This window comes from Sylvia atricapilla, chromosome 29 (assembly GCF_009819655.1).
Source record: "Sylvia atricapilla isolate bSylAtr1 chromosome 29, bSylAtr1.pri, whole genome shotgun sequence".
Taxonomy (NCBI): Eukaryota; Metazoa; Chordata; class Aves; order Passeriformes; family Sylviidae; genus Sylvia; species Sylvia atricapilla.
Genome location: NC_089168.1, coordinates 60,071 through 80,604, shown reverse-complemented (window position 1 = coordinate 80,604; position 20,534 = coordinate 60,071). Strand labels below are relative to the sequence as shown.

At 62.3% G+C, this 20,534-nt stretch overlaps 2 protein-coding genes across 3 annotated transcripts; one reads left to right on the top strand and one right to left on the bottom strand.

The window, feature by feature from the left end:
* Positions 1 to 2: 2 nt before the first annotated feature.
* On the bottom strand, positions 3 to 2,092 carry IL23A (interleukin 23 subunit alpha). The gene is made up of 4 exons (XM_066337550.1): positions 1,621 to 2,092; positions 1,019 to 1,114; positions 255 to 380; positions 3 to 157 (listed from the first exon to the last, which is right to left on the bottom strand). The coding sequence occupies exons 1-4, from the start codon at positions 1,798 to 1,800 to the stop codon at positions 17 to 19; spliced, it is 543 nt and encodes a 180-aa protein (XP_066193647.1). The 5' UTR covers positions 1,801 to 2,092; the 3' UTR covers positions 3 to 16.
* A 1,153-nt stretch (positions 2,093 to 3,245) lies between these two features.
* On the top strand, positions 3,246 to 19,508 carry PAN2 (poly(A) specific ribonuclease subunit PAN2). Of its 2 annotated transcripts, none has more exons than XM_066337662.1 (26): positions 3,246 to 3,362; positions 4,785 to 5,070; positions 6,998 to 7,167; positions 7,243 to 7,363; positions 7,823 to 7,900; positions 8,005 to 8,272; positions 9,785 to 10,127; positions 11,782 to 11,878; positions 12,342 to 12,461; positions 12,542 to 12,661; positions 12,740 to 12,868; positions 12,985 to 13,184; positions 13,518 to 13,657; positions 13,920 to 14,026; positions 14,388 to 14,486; positions 14,894 to 14,970; positions 15,478 to 15,619; positions 15,797 to 15,934; positions 16,506 to 16,565; positions 16,646 to 16,736; positions 16,826 to 16,983; positions 17,069 to 17,212; positions 17,975 to 18,154; positions 18,269 to 18,362; positions 18,443 to 18,640; positions 19,256 to 19,508. In XM_066337662.1, the coding sequence occupies exons 2-26, from the start codon at positions 4,798 to 4,800 to the stop codon at positions 19,288 to 19,290; spliced, it is 3,582 nt and encodes a 1,193-aa protein (XP_066193759.1). In that variant the 5' UTR covers positions 3,246 to 3,362; positions 4,785 to 4,797; the 3' UTR covers positions 19,291 to 19,508. The 2 variants fall into 2 exon arrangements, with proteins under 2 accessions (XP_066193759.1, XP_066193758.1); XM_066337661.1 differs by having other exon boundaries at positions 13,515 to 13,657.
* The last annotated feature ends 1,026 nt before the right edge of the window (positions 19,509 to 20,534 follow it).

Below are 20,534 nucleotides of genomic sequence, written 5' to 3'. Positions count from 1 at the left end.
TCGGTGTCCCCAGGGCTCAGCGGGCGCTGTGGTTAAAAACTCGGCTCATGACGGCGGCGAAGGAGCGGAGCCGCTTCAGCGCCTGGTGCCGCTGGAGCTGCTGCTGCCACACCTCGGTGGGCGGCAGGTGGTGACGAGGAGGGTGGCCGTGTCCTTCCTGCGGGGACAGCGCGGTCAGGGCGGGGAGCCGAGGGTCGCCGGTGTCCCCGGGGCCGCGGGGATGCGGCTCCCCGGTAAAGCCGCCGGTTCCTCACCTGGACGTGGCGCAGCAGCTGCTCCATGGTGGTCTCCAGCTGAGGCTGCGGCTGGTCTCGGAAGATGTCGGAGCCCAGCAGGTCTCGGTAGTGCTGGAGCGCCTGGTGGATTCGGTGCAGGCAGCGCTGCGGGGAGCGGGGGGGGGTGAACCGGGGGTCCGGGATCTCCCCATGTCCCCACCGGACACCCCCGGGCACTGGTGGGAACCGCGGGTGCATCCCTCGGCATCGCTGGGACCCCTCGGGGAGCTCCAAACGCGTCCTCAGCATCCCTGGGACCTCCAGACAGCCCTGGGACCCCCAGGTTCATCCTCAGCATCTCTGGGAACTCCTGGAACCCCCAGACAGCCCTGGGAGCCCATTCTCAGCGTCCCTGGGACCTCTCTAGGACCCCCAGGTTCATCCTTGGGACCCCCAGACAGCCCTGGGACCCTCTGGTTCATCCTCAGCATCTCTGGGAATTCCTGGGACCCCCAGGTGCCTCCCTTAGCCTTCCTGGGACCCCCAGACATCCCCAGAGCCCCCAAACACATCCCCAGCCTCCCTGGGAACTCCAGACACTCCTGGGACCCCAAAACACCCTTGGGACCCCCGGGCACACCCCTCAGCTTTCCCTGAACCCCGGACACTCCTGGGACTCCCCAGGCACCCTCAGCATCTCCGTCACCCCCGAGCACCCCTGGGGGCCCAAGGGAGCGCCCCGCACCCCGGAGCCCCCCGCAGCCCCCCGCAGCCCCCCGGAGCCCCCCGGAGCCCCCCGGTACCGTGTTGTTGGTCTCCAGCGCCAGGGGGTCGCAGGCGTCGCTACAGCGGATCCGGGGGGGCCAATTCTGGGGCTCCTCCAGCAGCTGCATCCCGTCCTGGAGCAGGGAGCGGTGGGTTCCCCACGGGCCCCAGGACCCCCGGGGGGATCCCCAATCCCCGGTCCGATCCCCGCCGTCATGGCCCCGCGCCCCCCGGTGCTTCCCGAGCCCCCCACCGTGTCCCCGGCTGACCCCTCGGTGTCCCCGGCTGACCCCTCGGTGTCCCCGGCTGACCCCCACGGTATTCCCGAGCTCCCCAGTGTTCTCGGTCGAGCTCCCCGGTGTTCCCGAGCCTCCCGGTGCTTCCTGAGCCCCCGGTGCTTCAGGAGCCCCCCGATGTCCCCCGGCCGAGCCCCCCGGTGTCCCCGGCCGAGCCCCCCGATGTCCCCGGCCGAGCCCCTCAGTGTCCCCGGCCGAGCCCCTCAGTGTCCCCGGCCGAGCCTCCCGGTGTCCCCGGCCGAGCCCCCCAGTGTCCCCGGCCGAGCCCCCCGGTGTCCCCGGCCGAGTCCCCCGATGTCCCCCGGCCGAGCCCCCGGTGTCCCCGGCCGAGCCCCCGCACTCACCAGCGCCGAGGGCGGCTCTTTGACGGCCGCCAGCAGCCGCGACAGCTCCCGGGAGAGGATCCTGCAGGCGGCCAGGTCCGGGCGGCGGAGCGGGGCCGGGGCCGGTGCCGCGGGAGGCGGCAGCAGCACACCGAGGAGGAGGAGGAGGAGGAGGAGGAGGAGGCGGCGGAGCGGAGCCATCGAAGGTCTGTCGCTCTGTCCCGCCACCGGCGAGGCTTTTTATGGGGCGGCGGCAGGTGGGGAATCCCGGGGGCAGGTAACTCCCGCCCCCTGCGAAATCATCGCCGCTGCCTTCCCCTGGAAAGCAGAACCGATACGGGGCCGGGGTCCCCGGGCTGCGCCCCGCCGCACCGGGACGGGACGGGACAGGCAGGAAAACCCGGGGCAGTTCCTGGCGGGATGGGAGGCACCGGCACCGGCACCGGCACCGCCACCGGCACCGGGACGCCCCCTCGGCTCCACCTGGATCACGGCGGGGAGTCCGCGGCGCTGTCAGCCCGGTGGATCCCCGGCGTGTCCCCTCCCGTGTGCCCGCCGTGTCCCACCCGCTGCGTCCCCTCGGTGTCGCCTCGGTGTCGCCGGGCCGGAGCGAGCCGTGCTGCCGCAATCTCGGCGGCCCCGACGGGGCGGCTCCGGAGCTTCCGCCCGCCGGGGCTGCCCCCGGTCTTCCCCGGGCACCGGGCGCGTCCCGGGCACCGGCGCCGGGGCTGGACCAGGGCGGGGACACTCTGCCGGGCGGTGGGGACACTCGGGGATGTCGTGGGGTGCTGGGGGACACTGTGTGATGCCAGGGGACACTGAGGGACATCCGGGACGCGTTGGGACATGAGGGGAACCGCCGCGCATTGTGAGGTGCCAGGGGACCCCGTGGGACATTGTGACACTCTGTGGGCCACCAGCGGGCACGGTGCCATACCGTGGGGCATTTGGGGACACGTTAGGATCCTGTGGGGTGACAAGGACACTTTGGGAGCTCATCGGGCATCGTGGGACCCCTTGGGGGGCGGTGGGATTCCGTGGGGTGCTCGGGGACCCCGCGGGACATTGATGTACCCCGTGGGACACTGTGGGATGTCAGAGGAGAACAAGGGACACTGAAGGGCGTCTGGGGACATTTTGGGACCCCGTGGGCTGCCAGGGGGACACGGTAGGACGGCGTGGGGTACCGGGGGACACCCATGGGACATTGTGGGACCCCAGTGCACGCTGTGGAACGCCAAGGGACCGCGTGGGACACCGCGGGACACCGTGGGACACTCGGGGTTGACACCCGAGGGCTGCCAGAGGACGCTGCGCTACCCCCGCGGGATGCCACGGGCGACTCTGTGACATCCGTTAGACACCGTAGGCTCTCGTGGGGTGTCCGGGAACACTGCGTGACACCCGTGGGACCCCCACAGGCCGCAGGGGTCGGCAGCGCCGGGGGCTCCGAGAGGTGCCTGGGGGTCCCGAGGCTCTGCGCGGGGACCCGCCGCGAACCAGCCCACCTCCTCAAGTTTGTCCCATGCGCCGCCCCGTCCTGCCGCGCCGCGTAGTCCCGCCCCCCTCGGGCGCTGATTGGTCGGCGCCCGGCGCTCGGCGCTGCCATTGGTCGGCGGCCCGGGGCGGGCCCGGTGCACCGGGCAGGGGGCGCGGTTGCCGTAGCGACGGCGGGAGCGGCCCCGGCCCTGGCCCGGTCACGGTGGCGCAGCGGGACGAGGCCGGGAGCGCGGTCCCGGCGCGGCTGTGCCCGCGGCGGCTCGGTAACGGCGCTCACGGCGGGTTGTGGGGGCGGCTCCGTGCTCGGTGAGAGCGGCCGCTCGGGCCGGGCCCTCCGTACCCCGCCCGGCCCCGCCTGCGACTGCGGCCGCTGATACCGCCGATCCCGCCGGCGGGTTCGGTGTGGGCCCGCGGTGATAAAGGCGGCGGGTGCGGAGCTGGCCTGAAGGCCCGGGGGTGGGGCGGGACGGGGCCCGGTTTGGCTCCCCGGGAGGCTGCCCGGTGCCCAGCCTGGATGCTGAGGGTTGGGACACTGCCCGGTGCTCAGGGACCACTGCCCGGTATCCTTGGGCTGCTTCCCGGTGCCTTGGGACACTGTCCGGTGCCTTGGGACGCTGCCCGTTTCCTCTGAAGATTGCTTCGTGCTCTGGGACCAGTGCCTGGTATCCCCGGGAGGCTGCTTGGCATCTTGGGCTGCTTCCCGGTTCCCCTGGAACCCCTCCCGGTGCTCAGGGACCCCTGCCCGGTGCTCAGAGACCCCTGGTCGGTCCCTTGGGCCACTGCCCGGTGCTTAAGGACCCCTGCCCGGTGCTCAGAGACCCCTGCCTGGTGCTCAGAGACCCCTGCCCGGTGCTCAGGGACCCCTGCCCGGTGCTCAGACCCCTGCCCGGTGCTCAGGGACCCCTGCCCGGTGCTCAGAGACCCCTGCCCGGTGCTCAGGGACCCCTGCCCGGTGCTCAGGGACCCCTGCCCGGTGCTCAGACCCCTGCCCGGTGCTCAGAGACCCCTGCCCGGTGCCTTGGGACACTTCCCGGTGCTCAGACCCCCCTGCCCGGTGCTCAGACCCCTGCCCGGTGCCTTGGGACACTTTCCGGTGCTTTGGGACACTTCCCGGTGCTCAGACCCCTGCCCAGTGCTCAGGGACCCCTGCCTGGTGCTCAGAGACCCCTGCCCGGTGCTTTGGGACACTTCCCGGTGCCCTGGGCCCCCTGCCCGGTGCTTTGGGGCACTTCCCGGTGCTCAGAGACCCCTGCCTGGTGCTCAGAGACCCCTGCCTGGTGCTCAGAGACCCCTGCCTGGTGCTCAGAGACCCCTGCCTGGTGCTCAGAGACCCCTGCCTGGTGCTCAGACCCCTGCCTGGTGCTCAGAGACCCCTGCCCGGTGCTCAGGGACCCCTGCCCGGTGCTCAGACCCCTGCCCGCTGCTCAGAGACCCCTCCCCGGTGCTTTGGGACAATTCCCGGTGCTCAGACCCCTGCCCGGTGCCCAGACCCCTTCCCTCAGCTGTGCAGGGCTCTGAGCACACTCTGGGTAAAGAAGGGACTTTACATCCCCGACCCTGCCGAGCCCTGACCCACCCCACCCTGGAGATTCCAGCTGCCGTCCCCATCCCCACCATCCCCCGTTTCCAGGAACTCCATGGTGTGTCCCTGAGCAGCCACCCTCGGTTCCTTTCCCCTCCCCAAGGCCGGGATCCACCATGAATTTCGAGGGGCTCAACCCCTCCCTGGCCGAGTTCGCGCCGCCGCTTCACCCGTCGCTGGAGCCGGTGCTGGACCCGCACCTGAACCCCAACCTGGTGGAGCTGGACCCCGAGGGCGTGTCCCTGGAGGGGCTCCCGGTGCCCGAGTCCGTGCACCTGATGGAGGGGATGTACAGCGAGCTGCACACCGCCGTCTCCGAGGTCGGCGTGCCCGTGGCCGTGTCCCACTTCGACCTGCACGAGGAGATGCTGTGGGTTGGCAACCACGGGGTACGTGGAGCATGGAGCTCTGGGGAGGCTTTGGGGAGCTCTGGGGAGGTTTTGGGGGACCAGAGCAGAGACCAGAGCTCTAGAGAGGTTTTGGGAATGTTTTGAGGAGCTCTGGGAAGGTTTTGGGAAGCTGTTTGGAGGTTTTGGGAAGGCTTTGGAAGCTTTGGGGAGCTCTTTGGAGGTTTTGGGGACCAGAGCAGAGACCAGAGCTCCAAAGAGGTTTTGGGAAGGCTTTGGGGAGCTTTGGGGAGGTTTAGGGACCAGAGCAGAGACCAGAGCTCTGGAGAGGTTTTGGGAAGGTTTTGGAGAAGCTCTGGGGAGGCTTTAGGGAGCTCTTGGGAGGCTTTGGGGAGCTCTTTGGAGGTTTTGGGGACCAGAGCAGAGACCAGAGCTCCGGAGAGGTTTTGGGAAGGTTTTGGGGAGTTCTTAGGAGGTTTTGGGGAGCTCTGGAGAGGTTTTGGGAGGCTTTGGGAAGCCCTGGGGAGCTCTTTGTAGGATTTGGGAAGCTCTTTGTAGGATTTGGGATGCTTGGGGGAGGTTTTTGGAAGCTCTGGGGAGATTTTGGGAAGGTTTTGGGAGGCTCTTTGGAGGTTTTGGGAAGCTCTTGAGAGGCCTTGGGAAGCTCTTTGGAGGTTTGGAGAAGCTCTTTGGAGGTTTGGAGAAGCTCTGAGGAGGTTTTGGGGAGCTCTGGGGAGGTTTTGGGCAGCTCTGGGAAGGTTTTGGGCAGCTCTGGGAAGGTTTTGGGGAGCTCTGGGGAGGTTTTGGGATTGGATGGGATGGGGTGTGAGGGAGAGGAAACTCATCAGGTGATGCCTGGAGAGGTTCTCTAGAGCAGAGGCTGGCCAGGGTTAAAGGGTAAAGGCAGGTATTTATGGAAAAACCTTCAAAAGGTGCACCTTGGGCAGTGCAGGAGTCTCACAGAGGCTACACCCAGCTGAGACAACAGCCACGAGTTTTTCAGACAGATGAAAGTTTGGTCTATTTGCATATCAGAGTTTAATTGTCCAATTACAGCTTCGGGTAATGCAATCACATTCCCCCAGTTTGCTCCCCGCAGTTCACCTTTTGTTTGTGTTTTTCATGGCCTGAGGCAGTCAGGTGTCCTTGAGCTTGAGGCCAAAGAGGAATTGTTTTGTTTGAATAAAATGGGAGAACAGCAGCTGACAGTCTGTGGGGTTTTAGAGTTACTAAAGCACTTACAGGATCTGGAAAATATAAAAGCCAAATCCTAAAGTTCCACCACCCTGCCGTGGCCTCCCACCAGCCCAGCTTGCTCCATCCAACTGGCCTCAGACACTTCCAAGCACTGGGAATCCTCTGGGAAATCCATTTCTTCCCCAAATCCCGTCTAACCCCACGCTGTGGCACTGTGAAGCCACTCCTCCTTGTCCTGGTGCTCCTTACCCGTGTCCCAAATCCCTCTCCAGTTCCCTTGGAGCCCCTTTAGCCACTGCAGGGGACTCCAAGGTCTCCCTGGAGCCTTCTCTTCTCCAGGCTGACCCACACTCATCCCATTCCATGTCCTTCCTCTATCCCAGGGTGCTCCAAGCCTCGTCCAACCCCAGGGGCAACCACAACTTCTCTGAGAAATCCATTCCAACGCCTCACCAGGGGGAGGAATTTCACCCCTCTGTCCCATCTAAGGGTTTAAAACCTTTCCTTTATTTGTCTGTGGAAATTCTTGGAGCACGAACCTCTCACTGTTTTCCCTGTCACTGCTGTAGGGTTGTGTTGAGATTTGTTTTTTTTTTAATTTGTGTCTGCTGCATCCAGGGAAAAGCCTGAGCTGCCTTGCCAGGAGTGCCAGGAATTCCCCCTCCATAACCTGGGAAATCTGGGATCTGGCAGAGGACAAAGCCACGCTGAGCTGTGCCACACCCACGGGGACACGGGGGTTGTGACATCCCCGTGTCCCCTCTGCTCCCAGGGCCACGCCACCTCCTTCTTCGGGCCGACGCTGGAGCGTTACTCCTCCTTCCAGGTGAACAGCAGCGATGACATCCGCCAGATCCAGAGCCTGGAGAACGGCGTCCTCTTCCTCACCAAAACCAACCTCAAATACATGTCCCGTGGTGGCCTCATCATCTTCGACTACCTGTGAGTGCTGCCCAGCCCTTCCCTGCTCCCTCCCGGGGCCGGGCAGGAGCCTGAGGGGTCCTGCCTGTCCCCCAGCATGGATGAATCCGAGGACATGCACAGCCTGCTGCTGACGGACAACAACACGCTGCTGGTGGCCGGGCTGCAGAACCACGTCCTCGAGATGGACCTCAACACGGTCCAGGAGACACAGAAGGTGCTTTGGTCTGGGGTGCCTCCCTGCTGGGCCCTGATCATCCCTGCTTTCCCTCTCTGCTCTTCTTCCCTTCCCTTCCCTTCCCTTCCCTTCCCTTCCCTTCCCTTCCCTTCCCTTCCCTTCCCTTCCCTTCCCTTCCCTTCCCTTCCCTTCCCTTCCCAAACCTGCCCAAACCTGCCCAAACCTGCCCAAACCTGCCCAAACCTGCCCAAACCTGCCCAAACCTTCCCTTCTCTTCTCTCCTTGTCCCTCCTTGTCTCTCCTTCTCTCCCCTTCTCTTCCCTGTTCTTCCTTTCTCTTCCCTTCTCTGCTCTTCCTCTTCCTTCCTCTTCCTTTTGCTTCCCTTCACTTTCCTTCTCTTTCCTTCCCTACCCCGCTGTTCCCTGCTGTTCCCTGCTGTTCCCTGCTGTTCCCTGCTCATCCCTGCTCATCCCTGCTCTCCCCTGCTCTCCCCACCAGTACACCGTGGAGGTGCCCGGCATCACCATCATGAGGCAATCCAACCGCTTCTTCTTCTGCGGGCACACCTCGGGCAAGGTAACGCCTGCACAGGGGCAGAACCCCAGGAATTTGGGATATCTGGGCTCTTCCCAGAGCCCCAGAGGCCGGGTGGCCACGGGCAGGACGTTGTCCCCTCACAGGTGTCCCTGCGTGACCTGCGCACCTTCGCGGCGGAGCACGAGTTCGACGCGCACTCCGGGAGCCTGTCGGACTTCGACGTGCACGGGAACCTGCTGGTGACCTGCGGCTTCTCCAGCCGCATGAACGGGCTGGCCTGCGACCGCTTCCTCAAGGTCTACGACCTGCGCATGATGAGGGCCACCACACCCCTGCAGGTCCACATCGACCCCTTCTTCCTGCGCTTCATCCCCACCTACACCTCCCGCCTGGCCATCATCTCCCAGACAGGTACGGGGCAGTCCCAGGTGTCACCAAGATCGAGGTGGAGCCCGTGGGGTTCACCCTGGAGGGGAGGAGGATGAGGGGAGACCTCACAATGTCCTCACTTTGGTCTCTGGGGCGGTGACAGGACCCGAGGGAATGGCTCAGGAGCTCAGAGCTGGAGCTCTGTTGGGAGGGGTTTAGATGGGGTTTCTGGCCATCATCTCCCAGACAGGTATGGGGCAGTCCCAGGTGTCACCAAGGTCAGGGGTGGAGCCCGTGGGGTTCAGCCTGGAGGGGAGGAGGATGAGGGGAGACCTCACAATGTCCTCACTTTGGTCTCTGGGGCGGTGACAGGACCCGAGGGAATGGCTCAGGAGCTCTGTAGGGTGGGGTTTGGATGGGGTTTTTGGGAAAAGGTTTTTCCTCCACAGGGTGGTTGGGCACTGAACAGGCTCTTGGGTGTGGGGTCTGAGGAGCTCCAGGAGTGTTTGGGCAGCGCTCTCAGGCACAAGGTGGGATTTTGGAGTGTCCTGTGCAAGGACAAAAGTTGGACTTTCATCCCTGTGGGTCTCTTGCAGCTCAGGGTATTCCATGATTCTGGAGGTCAGGGAGGTTTTGGACAATACTCTCAAGTCCTTAGCGTTCTTAGATGTTAGGATTTGAGGAATTTTTGGGGTTGTCCTCTGCAAGGACAGGAATTGGACTCCAACCTTTGTGGGTTCCTTTCAGCTCAGGATATTCCATGATTCCAGAGACCAGAGAGTCTTTGGACAACGCTCTCAGGTGTTGGGATTTGGGGATTTGAGGAACTTTTGGGGTTGTCCTGTGCTGGGCCAGGAGCTGGACTCTGACCCTTGTGAGTTCTTTTCAGCTCAGGATATCCCATGACTGTGGAGGTCAGGGGATGTTTGAATAACACTCTCAGGTGTTGGGATTTGGGGATTTGGGGATTTGAGGAACTTTTGGGGTTGTCCTCTGCAAGGACAGGAATTGGACTCCAACCTTAGTGGGTTCCTTTCAGCTCAGGATATTCCATGATTCCAGAGAGTCTTTGGACAACACTCTCAGGTGTTGGGATTTGGAGATTTGAGGAACTTTTGGGGTTGTCCTCTGCAAGGACAGGAATTGGACTCCAACCTTAGTGGGTTCCTTTCAGCTCAGGATATTCCATGATTCCAGAGAGTCTTTGGACAACACTCTCAGGTGTTGGGATTTGGAGATTTGAGGAACTTTTGGGGTTGTCCTCTGCAAGGACAGGAATTGGACTCCAACCTTTGTGGGTTCCTTTCAGCTCAGGATATTCCATGATTCCAGAGACCAGAGAGTCTTTGGACAACGCTCTCAGGTGTTGGGATTTGGGGATTTGAGGAACTTTTGGGGTTGTCCTATGCTGGGCCAGGAGCTGGACTCTGACCCTCACAAGTCCCTTCCCACTGAGGACATTCCACGGTGGTCATCCCAGTGCTGCCACCCCACTCCCAGCGTGTCACCACGCCCTGATTCCCACCCAGTTATCCCACTTCTCCCTCTCCCCAGGCCAGTGCCAGTTCTGTGAGCCCACGGGGCTGGCCAACCCCGCTGACATCTTCCACGTCAACACCGTGGGGCCTCTCATCATGACCTTCGACGTGTCTGCCAGCAAACAGGCGCTGGCCTTCGGCGACTCCGAGGGCTGTGTCCACCTCTGGGCCGACTCCCCGGAGGCCACCTTCAACGCCTACTCACGGGAGACCGACTTTGCCCTGCCCTGCATGGTGGACACGCTGCCACACCTGGACTGGAACCAGGACCTGGTGCCGCTGTCGCTGATCCCGGTGCCGCTGACCAGTGACACGCTGCTCTCGGACTGGCCCGCTGCCAACTCGGCCCCGGCGCCGCGGTAATGCCTCTGCTGGTGAAATGGCACGGGGAGGGCCAGCTCTGGCAGAATCCCTCTCTTTCCTGGTGCCTCGGGGTGGTTCCCTAAAGCCCTGGAGAAAAGGAAGTGGGTGTTTATTGGAGATCTTCGCTAGGTGCACCTCAGTCAGAAGTTTCTGAGGTCACACATGGGTGATGGGCACGAGTTACCCTAAATTCACTGTTCTTATGTCTTGTCCCTCTCTTTCCTGATGCCTCGGAGTGGTTCCCTAAAGCCCTAGAGAAAATGAAGTGGGTGTTTATTGGAGGTCTTTGCTAGGTGCACCTCAGTCAGAAGTTTCTGAGGTTACACCTGGGTGATGATCACAAGTGGTGAACCACTGTGATGATCAGTGATGAACCAATTCACTGTTCTTATGTCTTGTCCCACTCTTTCCTGGTGCCTCGGGGTGGTTCCCTAAAGCCCTGGAGAAAAGGAAGTGGGTGTTTATTGGAGGCCTTCACTAGGTGCACCTTAGATGGTCAAAAGCTTCCAAGGTCACACATGGGTGATGGGCACGAGTTACCCTAAATTCACTGTTCTTATGTCTTGTCCCACTCTTTCCTGATGCTTTGGAGTGGTTCCCTAAAGCCCTGGAGGAAATTAAGTGGGTGTTTATTGGAGGTCTTCACTAGGTGCACCTCAGACAGTCAAAAGCTAACCAAAAGCTTGAGTTACCCCCAATTCACTGTTCTTATGTCCCTCTCTTTCTTGATGCTTTGGAGTGGTTCCCTAAAGCCCTGGAGAAAATGAAGTGGGTGTTTATTGTAGGTCTTCACTCGGTGCACCTCAGTCAGAAGCTTCTGAGGTCACACCTGGGTGATGGGCACAAGTTACCCTAAATTCACTGTTCTTTATGTCTTGACCCTCTCTTTCCTGATGCTTTGGAGTGGCTCCCTAAAGCAGAGGCTAGAGAGAATTAAGATAATCGAAGTGGGTATTTAATGAAGGCCTTCACTAGATGCACCTTGGGCAGTCAGAAGTCTCTGAGGTTGCACGTGGGTGATGGGCACGAGTTTTTCCTTTAATTATAAGTTGAGTCCATTTATGTATCAGGGGTTAATCCCCCAATTAGAGCTTCAGGTAATGGAGTCATTTACTCCAAGTTTTCCCCTCACCATTCACTGTTGCTCATATCTCTGGGAGCCTGAGATCATCAGATACCCTGGAGTTTCAGGGCTTAGAGAAAATCCTTTTGTCTAAATAAGATGGGAGAGCAGCAGCTGACAGGCTGTGGAGTTTTAGAATTATACACTAAAGCACTACAAGCTCTGAAAAAAATATAAAAACTACATCCTAAGGCATCATTCCTGCTTGCCACTGAGACACCAGCTGAGTTCCCTGCAGTGGAGGTGTGACTGGGCAGGTGTGAGGACGGTGGGATGTGGTCCAGCCTCTCTCCCTCTCACTCCCAGTGGGATCCAGATCTCTGCTCTGCCCACGTGGAATCTCCTTTTCCCTCTTCCTACCCCCGAGAGCCCCGTGCTCAGCGCTGCTGCTGCCCTGGCACATCCCTCCTTGGGATGGAAAATGAACCTGGGGAAGGGCTGAGGAGGGGGAAAACGCTCAGGAGCAGCCTCGGGGTGGGTCCCTGAGCACAGCCAGGTGCTGCTCTGAGCCAGGGGGGTGTTTCCAGGCGAGCCCCTCCCGTGGACCCCGAGATTCTGCGCACCATGAAGAAAGTGGGGTTCATTGGCTACGCCCCAAACCCCAGGACCAAGCTCCGAAACCAGGTACTCACTCCCAGGAGGGGATTTTGGGAGGGTGGGGAAGGGACAGAGCTCTCTGCGTGCTGAGGGATCCCCTGAGGTTTCAGGGACAGGGACAAGAGGTGGGATTCCCTTGGGATGGTGTAGTTTGGAGGTAACAGCTTCTCCAGAGCAGGGAAAGGGATGGAGTTTTCCCAGTTCCATCCCTCTGTGGCTCTGTGGGCAGGGAAGGTCTGAGCTGCTCTGTTGGGAGGTTGATGGTGTGTCTCACAGCCTTGGGAAAACACTGCCCTGTGCTTTCCCACTGTGACAAATCCCTGCCAGCAGGAAGGTGTGGACGCCTCGTGCAGGTCCAGGGAGGGCCCCACTCCTTTCTGGTGGATCCCTTTGCTCATTCAGGGAGGCAGGAAAACCCAGGGGTTGCTTTGTGGGGCTTCTCCCCACCTCAAGGTTCAGCTGCTCAGCCTTTCTCTCTCCCTGCTCCGAGATTCCTTACCGGTTAAAGGAGATGGACAACGAGTTTGACAACTTCAGCCAAGTCCCCGAGTCCCCGATCGGGCGTGAGGAGGAACCACACCTCTACAGAGTGGCCAAGAAGTACAGGAAGGTGGTGGCCTTGGGGGGCTGCTCTGGGGCTCCCGTGGCGTGGGGAGGTGTTTGTCTCACCTGTCACATCCCTCTGCTCAGGTCACCATCAAATACTCCAAGCTGGGGCTGGAGGATTTCGACTTCAAGCATTACAACAAGACTCTGTTTGCGGGGCTGGAGCCCCACATTCCCAACGCCTACTGCAACTGCATGATCCAGGTGGGAGCTGCTCCAATCCCACCCAGAGCTCCCGTGGGTGCCCCCCAGAGCTCCCCATGACTGCTGGGGCTTTGCCAGGTGCTGTATTTCCTGGAGCCAGTCCGCTGCCTGGTCCAGAACCACTTGTGCCAGAAGGAATTCTGCCTGGGCTGCGAGTTGGGCTTGCTCTTCCACATGCTGGACCTGTCCCGAGGAGACCCCTGCCAGGTCTGTGCTGGGCTGGGCTGCCCAGGAGGGTCACAGGGGTGACAGAGGAACGGGAGTGATGCTGGAAATTCCTGTCACTTGAGCTGGGTGACGTGTTGCTCTTGCCCCATCCTCAGGGAAGCAACTTCCTGCGGGCTTTCCGCACCATCCCGGAGGCTTCGGCGCTGGGCTTGATCCTGGCAGACTCAGACGAAGCCACGGGGAAGGTGAACCTGGGGAGGCTGATCCAGAGCTGGAATCGTTTCATCCTGACTCAGCTGCACCAGGAAACGCAGGAGCAGGAGGGACCCCAGGCCTACCGAGGGGCTGGCGGCAGGTGAGGCCCTGGCGTGGGGAGGGGACAGGGAATGAGCCAGCTGGGGAAGGGGGACAGGTCCTCAGAGACCCCACCCATCCCTCGGGAGCGGCTTTCTTGCCCCTCATGCCCTGGGGGATCCATGGGAACTGCAGCTCCCCCCATGTTTGAACCCTGTGCTGAAACCTGTTTGGAGGATTGAGGCTTTACAGAGGACACCAGCTGAGCTTCCAGAGAGGCTTGGGACTGCTCAGATGGCTGATTCCTCCAAATCTGCTGGAATCTGGGAGCAGCCTGAGCTGTGGGTGGCCAGCTTAGGGATCTCTGCTGATCCCAGTGCTGGTTTTCCAGCAGCTTTGGCTCCTCAGGGGACTCTGTCATCGGGCAGCTGTTCAGCTGTGAGATGGAGAACTGCAGCATGTGTCGCTGTGGGAAGGAGACTGTCCGTGTGTCCTCCACGCTGCTCTTCACCCTCTCCTACCCCGACAGCACCGGTAAGAGCAGGGCCCAGCACTCTCAGCTGGCTGGGGTTTGTTATCCATGCTTTTTCCAGCTGGAACACACCCGCAGCCAGGAGCTACCTCAGCTCCAGGGGTGGGTTTCCAACCAGCCGAGGCTTTTGGCTTCAGAAAGACACATTTGGGGCTTGACCTTCTGGCTGGTGGTTACGAGGAAAACCCCAGAGGTTTGGCTGAGCTCAGCCGGTCAAGGTTTGGTGTGTTTGGGAGGTGACGTTATTCTCCTTTCTCCCTCCAGAAAAACCAGCCAAGGATTACGAGTTCGCCCAAATTTTGAAGCGCAGCATCTGCTTGGAGCAGAACACACAAGCCTGGTGTGAGAACTGTGAGAAGTACCAGCCCACGGTGAGCCTGGGAGGGGGACACAGACACGAGGGGCCGTGGCACAGGGGCGAGAGGGGGACACTTTCTCTTTGAGTCACTGGGGAACCTCCTGAGCCGATGCCAGAGATTCGGTTCCTGGCCCGACTGGCAGCCCTGGGGTATTTCCTGGGCTCTGTGAATTCCTCTCGCAGGGATGAGGATTCAGCAAGGAGAAAACAACTCCTCAGGAGCTGCTGGAGCAGCCCTGTTGTCCTGGCAGTGCCCCCAGGAATGCAGCCAGGGAAAGGAGGAGGCTCTGCAGGCCGAGGCGTTGGCAGATGTCCCAAATCCTGCTCGGAGCCTCTCCAAGGGCTTTAATTTCCATCTCCTCCTCTCCCTGCAGGTGCAGACCCGGAACATCCGCTGCCTGCCGGACGTGCTGGTCATTAACTGTGAGGTGAACAGCTCCAAGGAGGCAGATTTCTGGAAGACACAGGCTGAGGTGGGGGACACACTCCGGGGCCGGTTCTCCCGGCACACGGGGCTCGCGGTGCCCGGCCCCGCTGAGGTTTTCACTCTGCTCTCGCTGTCTCTGGCCTCTCTCCCTCCACTCGAGCACCTGGTGCAGTTGGGTCATGCCTGAAGCATGGTCTGCACCTTTGGAGTTGGACAAAGACGAGTTCTCCTGGCGTGGCAGAGCTGAAGGGACTGCAGGAGTCACTTTGTCCTTCCCCAGCCACCCGGGAGCACCAAGGCAGTGACCTTGGGACATTTGGTTTCCCTTGCTTTTTCCCTGTCACCAACCTCAATATCCCTGTCTTTTCCCTGCTCCTGGCCTGGCTGTCACCCACATGTCCCCAGGGCCAGGCTGTCACCGTGTGCTGACACTTGCCTGTGTTTCGTTGCCAGTATTCCTTTCAGAAAGCCATGATGAAGAGAGGAGGCTTTGACATCACCAAGGGAAAGGAGATCTCTCTTGGAGAGTGGTAGGTGGGAATTCAGGAGGAATTTCTTAATGGAATGAGTTTGGACCTGCTCAGGGAGGTGGTGGAGTCACCATCCTTGGAGGTGTCCAAGGATGTGGCACTCTGATCTAGGAGTGGCCAGATGGTTTTGGAAAGCTTTTCTAACCTCAGGGATTCTGGGATTCTCTTCCTGGGATTCTGTTCCAGCAGTGACACCTCCTGGGTGATCCTCTGGGCTGTTTCTCACTGAAGTTATGTTGATTTGATCCCCTGCCTGTCTGAGGCTGCACCACATCCCCTTTGTCACCCACTTTGTGACCCCTTTTTGAGCCTACCAACTTCGTGTCCCTTTTCTAACTGACAAAAGCCCCAAAACCACACTGGCTGAGCACCTCTCCCAAAGTCCTGCTCCAGGCAGCTCCAGCTTCCCACAGAAATTTCAGGAATCAGCTGGAGAGCGGCTGGGTGGGAGTCCTGGCCTGGGGTGACATCTCCCTCCAACTCAGCCTTCCATGATTCCCCGTGCAGGAAGGATCTGGGGAGCCCTGACACGGGCCATTCGTATCCTTCTGTGGAGGAACTGAAGAACATTTGGATCCCTCACGCCATCAAGATGAGGTTGACCAAGAGCAAAGAGCTCGACGTGAGCAACTGGAGCGAGAGCGATGAGGTAAAGGGACAGAGTCACCGTGGGTGAAGTGACGGGAGGCACGTGGGGCTGTGGGAGCAGAGTTGCCTCAGAACCACTTTCTGCTGAGAGAGAGATGATGAGGAGACAGCTCAGGGGAGCACGGAAATATCCAGGCTGGTGGTTTGGGGGCTCGGACATTCCCGGTTCCTCCCACAGCTGAGCCCCATGGATGACCCCGAGTCCGTGTACATCTACGACCTCATGGCCACCGTTGTCCACATCCTGGACTCGCGCACTGGGGGCAGCCTGGTGGGCCACATCAAGGTGGGAGAGACCTACCACCAGAGGAAGGAGGTGAGGCTCTGCAGGACCCCCATGGTGCCTCCCCGAGGGGTCTCACCCATGGGATCTGTCACTCCCGGGTCTCTCAGCCAAGCAGTGAGTGTGGCTGAACGTGCCAAGAGCTGCTGGGGCCCCTCACGGGGAAGGAAGGGTTGAAGAAACCCTCTTCCCACACCCGCTCAGGCTGGTTCCTCCTGCCACGGGCACGGTGCCAGCTTGTTCCGTGTACTTCCAGGTAAGGGCAGGGACGTCATCTCCCTTCCCGATGAAAGGGCTGGTCTGGGCAGTCCTGGTTTGTACTGGAGATGCCCAAGCCAGGAGTTCCCAGAGTGTGTCAAGGCTCCATCCCTGTCCCTTATCTCTTGCAGCTCCCTGGAGTTTTGCTCAGATCTGGGCGGAGCCCGGAGCCCTGTCCACCTCAGTCCCTTGTCACCACCCAGGGCAGCAGGGATTTCCCCACGGTGTCCCAGGAAGGGCGGGGGTTCCCACATGGCAGGACCACACTCTCCCTTCTCTGGTAACTGGGCAGAGGAGTCACTGCTCTGGCCTGGGGGGGCCCCTAAGGCTGTGCTTTCCCCCTCAGGGAGTCACACACCAGCAGTGGTATCTCTTCAACGACTTCCTCATCGAGCCCGTGGACAAGGTGAGAGCGCCGAGGTGACACCGCGGCCACCCCGTGGAGCCACCCAGGCTCGCCCCTGACTGTCCCCCTTCCCCTGGCAGTGCGAGGCCGTGCAGTTTGACATGAGCTGGAAGGTGCCAGCCATCCTCTACTACGCCCGGAGGAACCTCAACGCCAAGTACAACCTCGTCAGTGAGTGGCCGGCGTGGAAGTGGCGGCGGGGCCGGCGCCGCCGCCGCACCGCTGACTTCCTTCCCCTTTCCCTCTTGCCTTTTTCACAGTCAAGAACCCCATCGAGGCCAGCGTCCTGCTGGCCGAGGCCTCGTTGGCCCGCAAGCAGCGCAAGTGCCACGCCACCTTCATCCCCCTCATGCTGAACGAGATGCCCCAGGCCGGAGATCTGGTGGGGCTGGACGCCGAGTTCGTCACTCTGAACGAGGTGTGGGGCAGCTGGGGACACAGCAGGGACACAGGGTGGCCCCTCTGGGGCTGTCGGTCACCATTTGTCCCCTCCCTGGTGGCAGGAGGAGGCTGAGCTGCGCAGTGATGGCACCAAGTCCACCATCAAGCCCAGCCAGATGTCGGTGGCCCGGATCACCTGTGTGCGTGGGCAGGGCCCCAACGAGGGCGTCCCCTTCATCGATGACTACATCTCCACCCAGGAGCAGGTATGGGGTGCTCACCTGGCCCCACGGAGCTCCCCAGCAAGGACACTGTCACCTCTCCACTGGTGACAGTGAGCTCAGCTTGGCACCTGTGTTCTCCATGGTGACCTCACCTGGGCACCTGAGTGTTCTCCATGGTGACCTCACCTGGGCACCTGTGTGTTTTCCATGGTGACTTCACTTAGACACTTGTGTCTCATCCAAGGTGACCTCACTTAGACACCTGAGTGTTCTCTATGGTGACCTCACCTGGGCACCTGTGTGTTTTCCATGGTGACTTCACTTAGACACTTGTGTCTCATCCAAGGTGACCTCACTTAGACACCTGGGTGTTCTTCGTGGTGACCTCACCTGGGCACCTGTGTGTTCTCCATAGTGACTTCACTTATACACTTGTGTGCCCTCTGTGGTGATCTCACCTGGGTGTTCTTCATGGTGACTTCACCTGGACACCTGGGTGCTCCCCATGAACTCCCCTGTCCTTTATGGTTACCCTGTGTGGACACCTGGCTGCGCCCCACGGACAGCTGGGTGCACTTGGGTGCTCTCCAGGGACTCTTGTCCCCTTTGGTGACCTTACCTGGACTCCTGTGTCCTCTGTGGTGACCTCACCTGGACACCTCTGTGCTCCGTGGTCACCTGGGGCTGTTGTTCTGCATCACCAGCCCCCTCCCCAGGGTGCTGACAGGGGAATTGGGGAGGGGGCAGAACCCCTGGGCCCTGCCAGCCCCCTCCAGGTGCTCTGGTCTCTTCTGGTCTCTGCAGGTGGTGGATTACCTGACCCAATACTCCGGGATCAAGCCAGGAGACCTGGATGCCAAGATCTCCTCCAAGCACCTGACCACCCTCAAATCCACTTACCTGAAGCTGCGTTTCCTCATCGACGTGGGCGTCAAATTCGTGGGCCACGGGTTGCAGAAGGACTTCCGTGTCATCAACCTGATGGTGACAGCCTGAGCCCCCTCCCTGCCCACGGTGGGGGGCTGGGGTGGGGCCGGGAGGGGCCAGGCCGGCTCCGCAGCCCCCCGCCCCGGCAGCAGCAGCCTGTCCCCTCCCCAGGTGCCCAAGGACCAGGTGATCGACACCGTGTACCTGTTCCACATCCCGAGGAAGAGGATGATCTCCCTGCGCTTCCTCGCCTGGTATTTCCTGGGTCAGTGGCCGAGCTCTTGGCTCCGGGAAGGGGCGGAACCGGCCCGAGGTCCCCGCGCTGAGCGAGGGCTGTCCCCGCAGACCTGAAGATCCAGGGCGAGACCCACGACAGCATCGAGGACGCGCGGACGGCGCTGCAGCTCTACCGCAAGTACCTGGAGCTGAGCCCGCAGGGTTCGGAGCCCGAGGAGTTCCGGAAGGTGCTCAAGGGGCTCTACGAGAAGGGCCGCAAGTTGGACTGGAAGGTGCCCGAGCCCGACAGCCAGAGCAGCCCCAAGCGTAAGATGTCACCGCCGCCCCTCCGTGTGTCCCCTCTCCCCCTGCTGTGTCCCCTCTCCCCCTGCTGTGTCCCCGCAGATGGAAGCTGTGTTCACCCTTGTTTGCTGCCGCCCCCTCCTGTTCCATTCCCGTGTCCCCTCTCCCCGTGTCCTCTGTCCCCCCCGTGTCTCCTCTCCTCTCCCCGTGTCCCTTCTTCCCCCGTGTCCCCTCTCCTCTCCCCGTGTCCCCTCTCCTCACCCCGTGTCCCCTCTCCTCCCCCCGTGTCCTCTGTCCCCCCCGTGTCTCCTCTCCCCGTGTCCCTTCTTCCCCCGTGTCCCCCCTCCCCGTGTCCCCTCTCCTCTCCCCGTGTCCCCTCTCCTCCCCCCGTGTCTCCTCTCCCCGTGTCCCCTCTCCCCGTGTCCCCTCTCCCCGTGTCCCCCCATACCCCGTGTCCCCTCTCCTCTCCCCGTGTCCCCTCTCCTCTCCCCGTGTCCCCTCTCCCCGTGTCCCCCCTCCCCGTGTCCCCTCTCCTCTCCCCGTGTCCCCCCTCTCCTCTCCCCGTGTCTCCTCTCCCTGTGTCCCCTCTCCCCGTGTCCCCTCTCCCCGTGTCCCCTCTCACCCGTCGTGTCCCCGCAGACGGGGCCGTGTTCCCCCCGGTGCTGGCCCTGTGACCGGAGCCCCCGCGAGGAGCAGCGCCGGGAGAGGCGGACACGCGTGGAACTGGAACCAGCAGCGGGACCGGGGCTGTCCCCGACCCGCCCGACCCCCGCCCCGGGCCCGGCGCCCCGGGGCTCCCCTTTCCCTGCCGGTACCGGGAATCACTGCCTGACCCCCGCCCCGCTCGCCCGCCGGCCCGGGCGCCCTCATAAAGCAGCCTCGGACCCCCGTGCGACCGTGTCCTCCTTGGCTCCGGGGGGCGGGACCGGGACCGGGACCGGGGGCCGGCGTGGGGCCGGGAATGGGACCGGGAACGCGGAACGGAGAAGCCACACCGGGGCTGGGAGCGGGGACATGGTGCAGAGCGGCCAGTCCGGGGCTGGCACCGGCCACACGGCAGCAAAGACCGGGACCGGGTTCGGAACGGGACCAATACCGGGGCAGGACGGACCCGGAGCCGGGCACAGAGGAGGCTGGCACCGGGAGCACGGCAGGAGGGACCAAGGCTCGGCTCGGTGCTCAGACCGGAGGCACGGCAAGACGGTCCGGCGGTCCGGGGCTCAGAGCGAGGGCACGGCAGGACAGAGCGGGACCGGACCCGGGAAACGGCGGGACAGACTCGGACCCGGGCTCAGACCGGGGAAACGGCGGGACAGACTCGGACCCGGGCTCAGATCGGGGAAACGGCGGGACAGACTCGGACCCAGGCTCAGACCGGGGAAACGGCGGGACGGACTCGGACCCGGGCTCAGACCGGGGCTCAGATCGGGGAAACGGCGGGACGGACTCGGTCCGGGGCTCAGACCGGGGGCACGGCGGGACAGACTCGGTCCGGGGCTCAGACCGGGAGCACAGCGGGACGGACCCGGCTCAGACCGGGGGCACGGCAGGACGGACTCGGTCCGGGGACTCAGACCGGGGACACGGCAGCACGGACTCGGTCCGGGGCTCAGACCGGGGACACGGCGGGACCGTCTCGGTCCGAGGCTCAGACTGGGGGCACAGCAGCACGGACTCGGTCCCGGGACTCAGACCGGGGACACGGCCGGACGGACCCGGGGATCAGACCGGGGACACGGCAGCACGGACTCGGTCCCGGGACTCAGACCGGGGACACGGCAGGACGGACTCGGTCCCGGGGCTCAGACCGGGGACACGGCAGCACGGACTCGGTCCCGGGACTCAGACCGGGGACACGGCAGCACGGACTCGGTCCCGGGGCTCACACCGGGGGCACAGCAGGACGGACCCGGCTCAC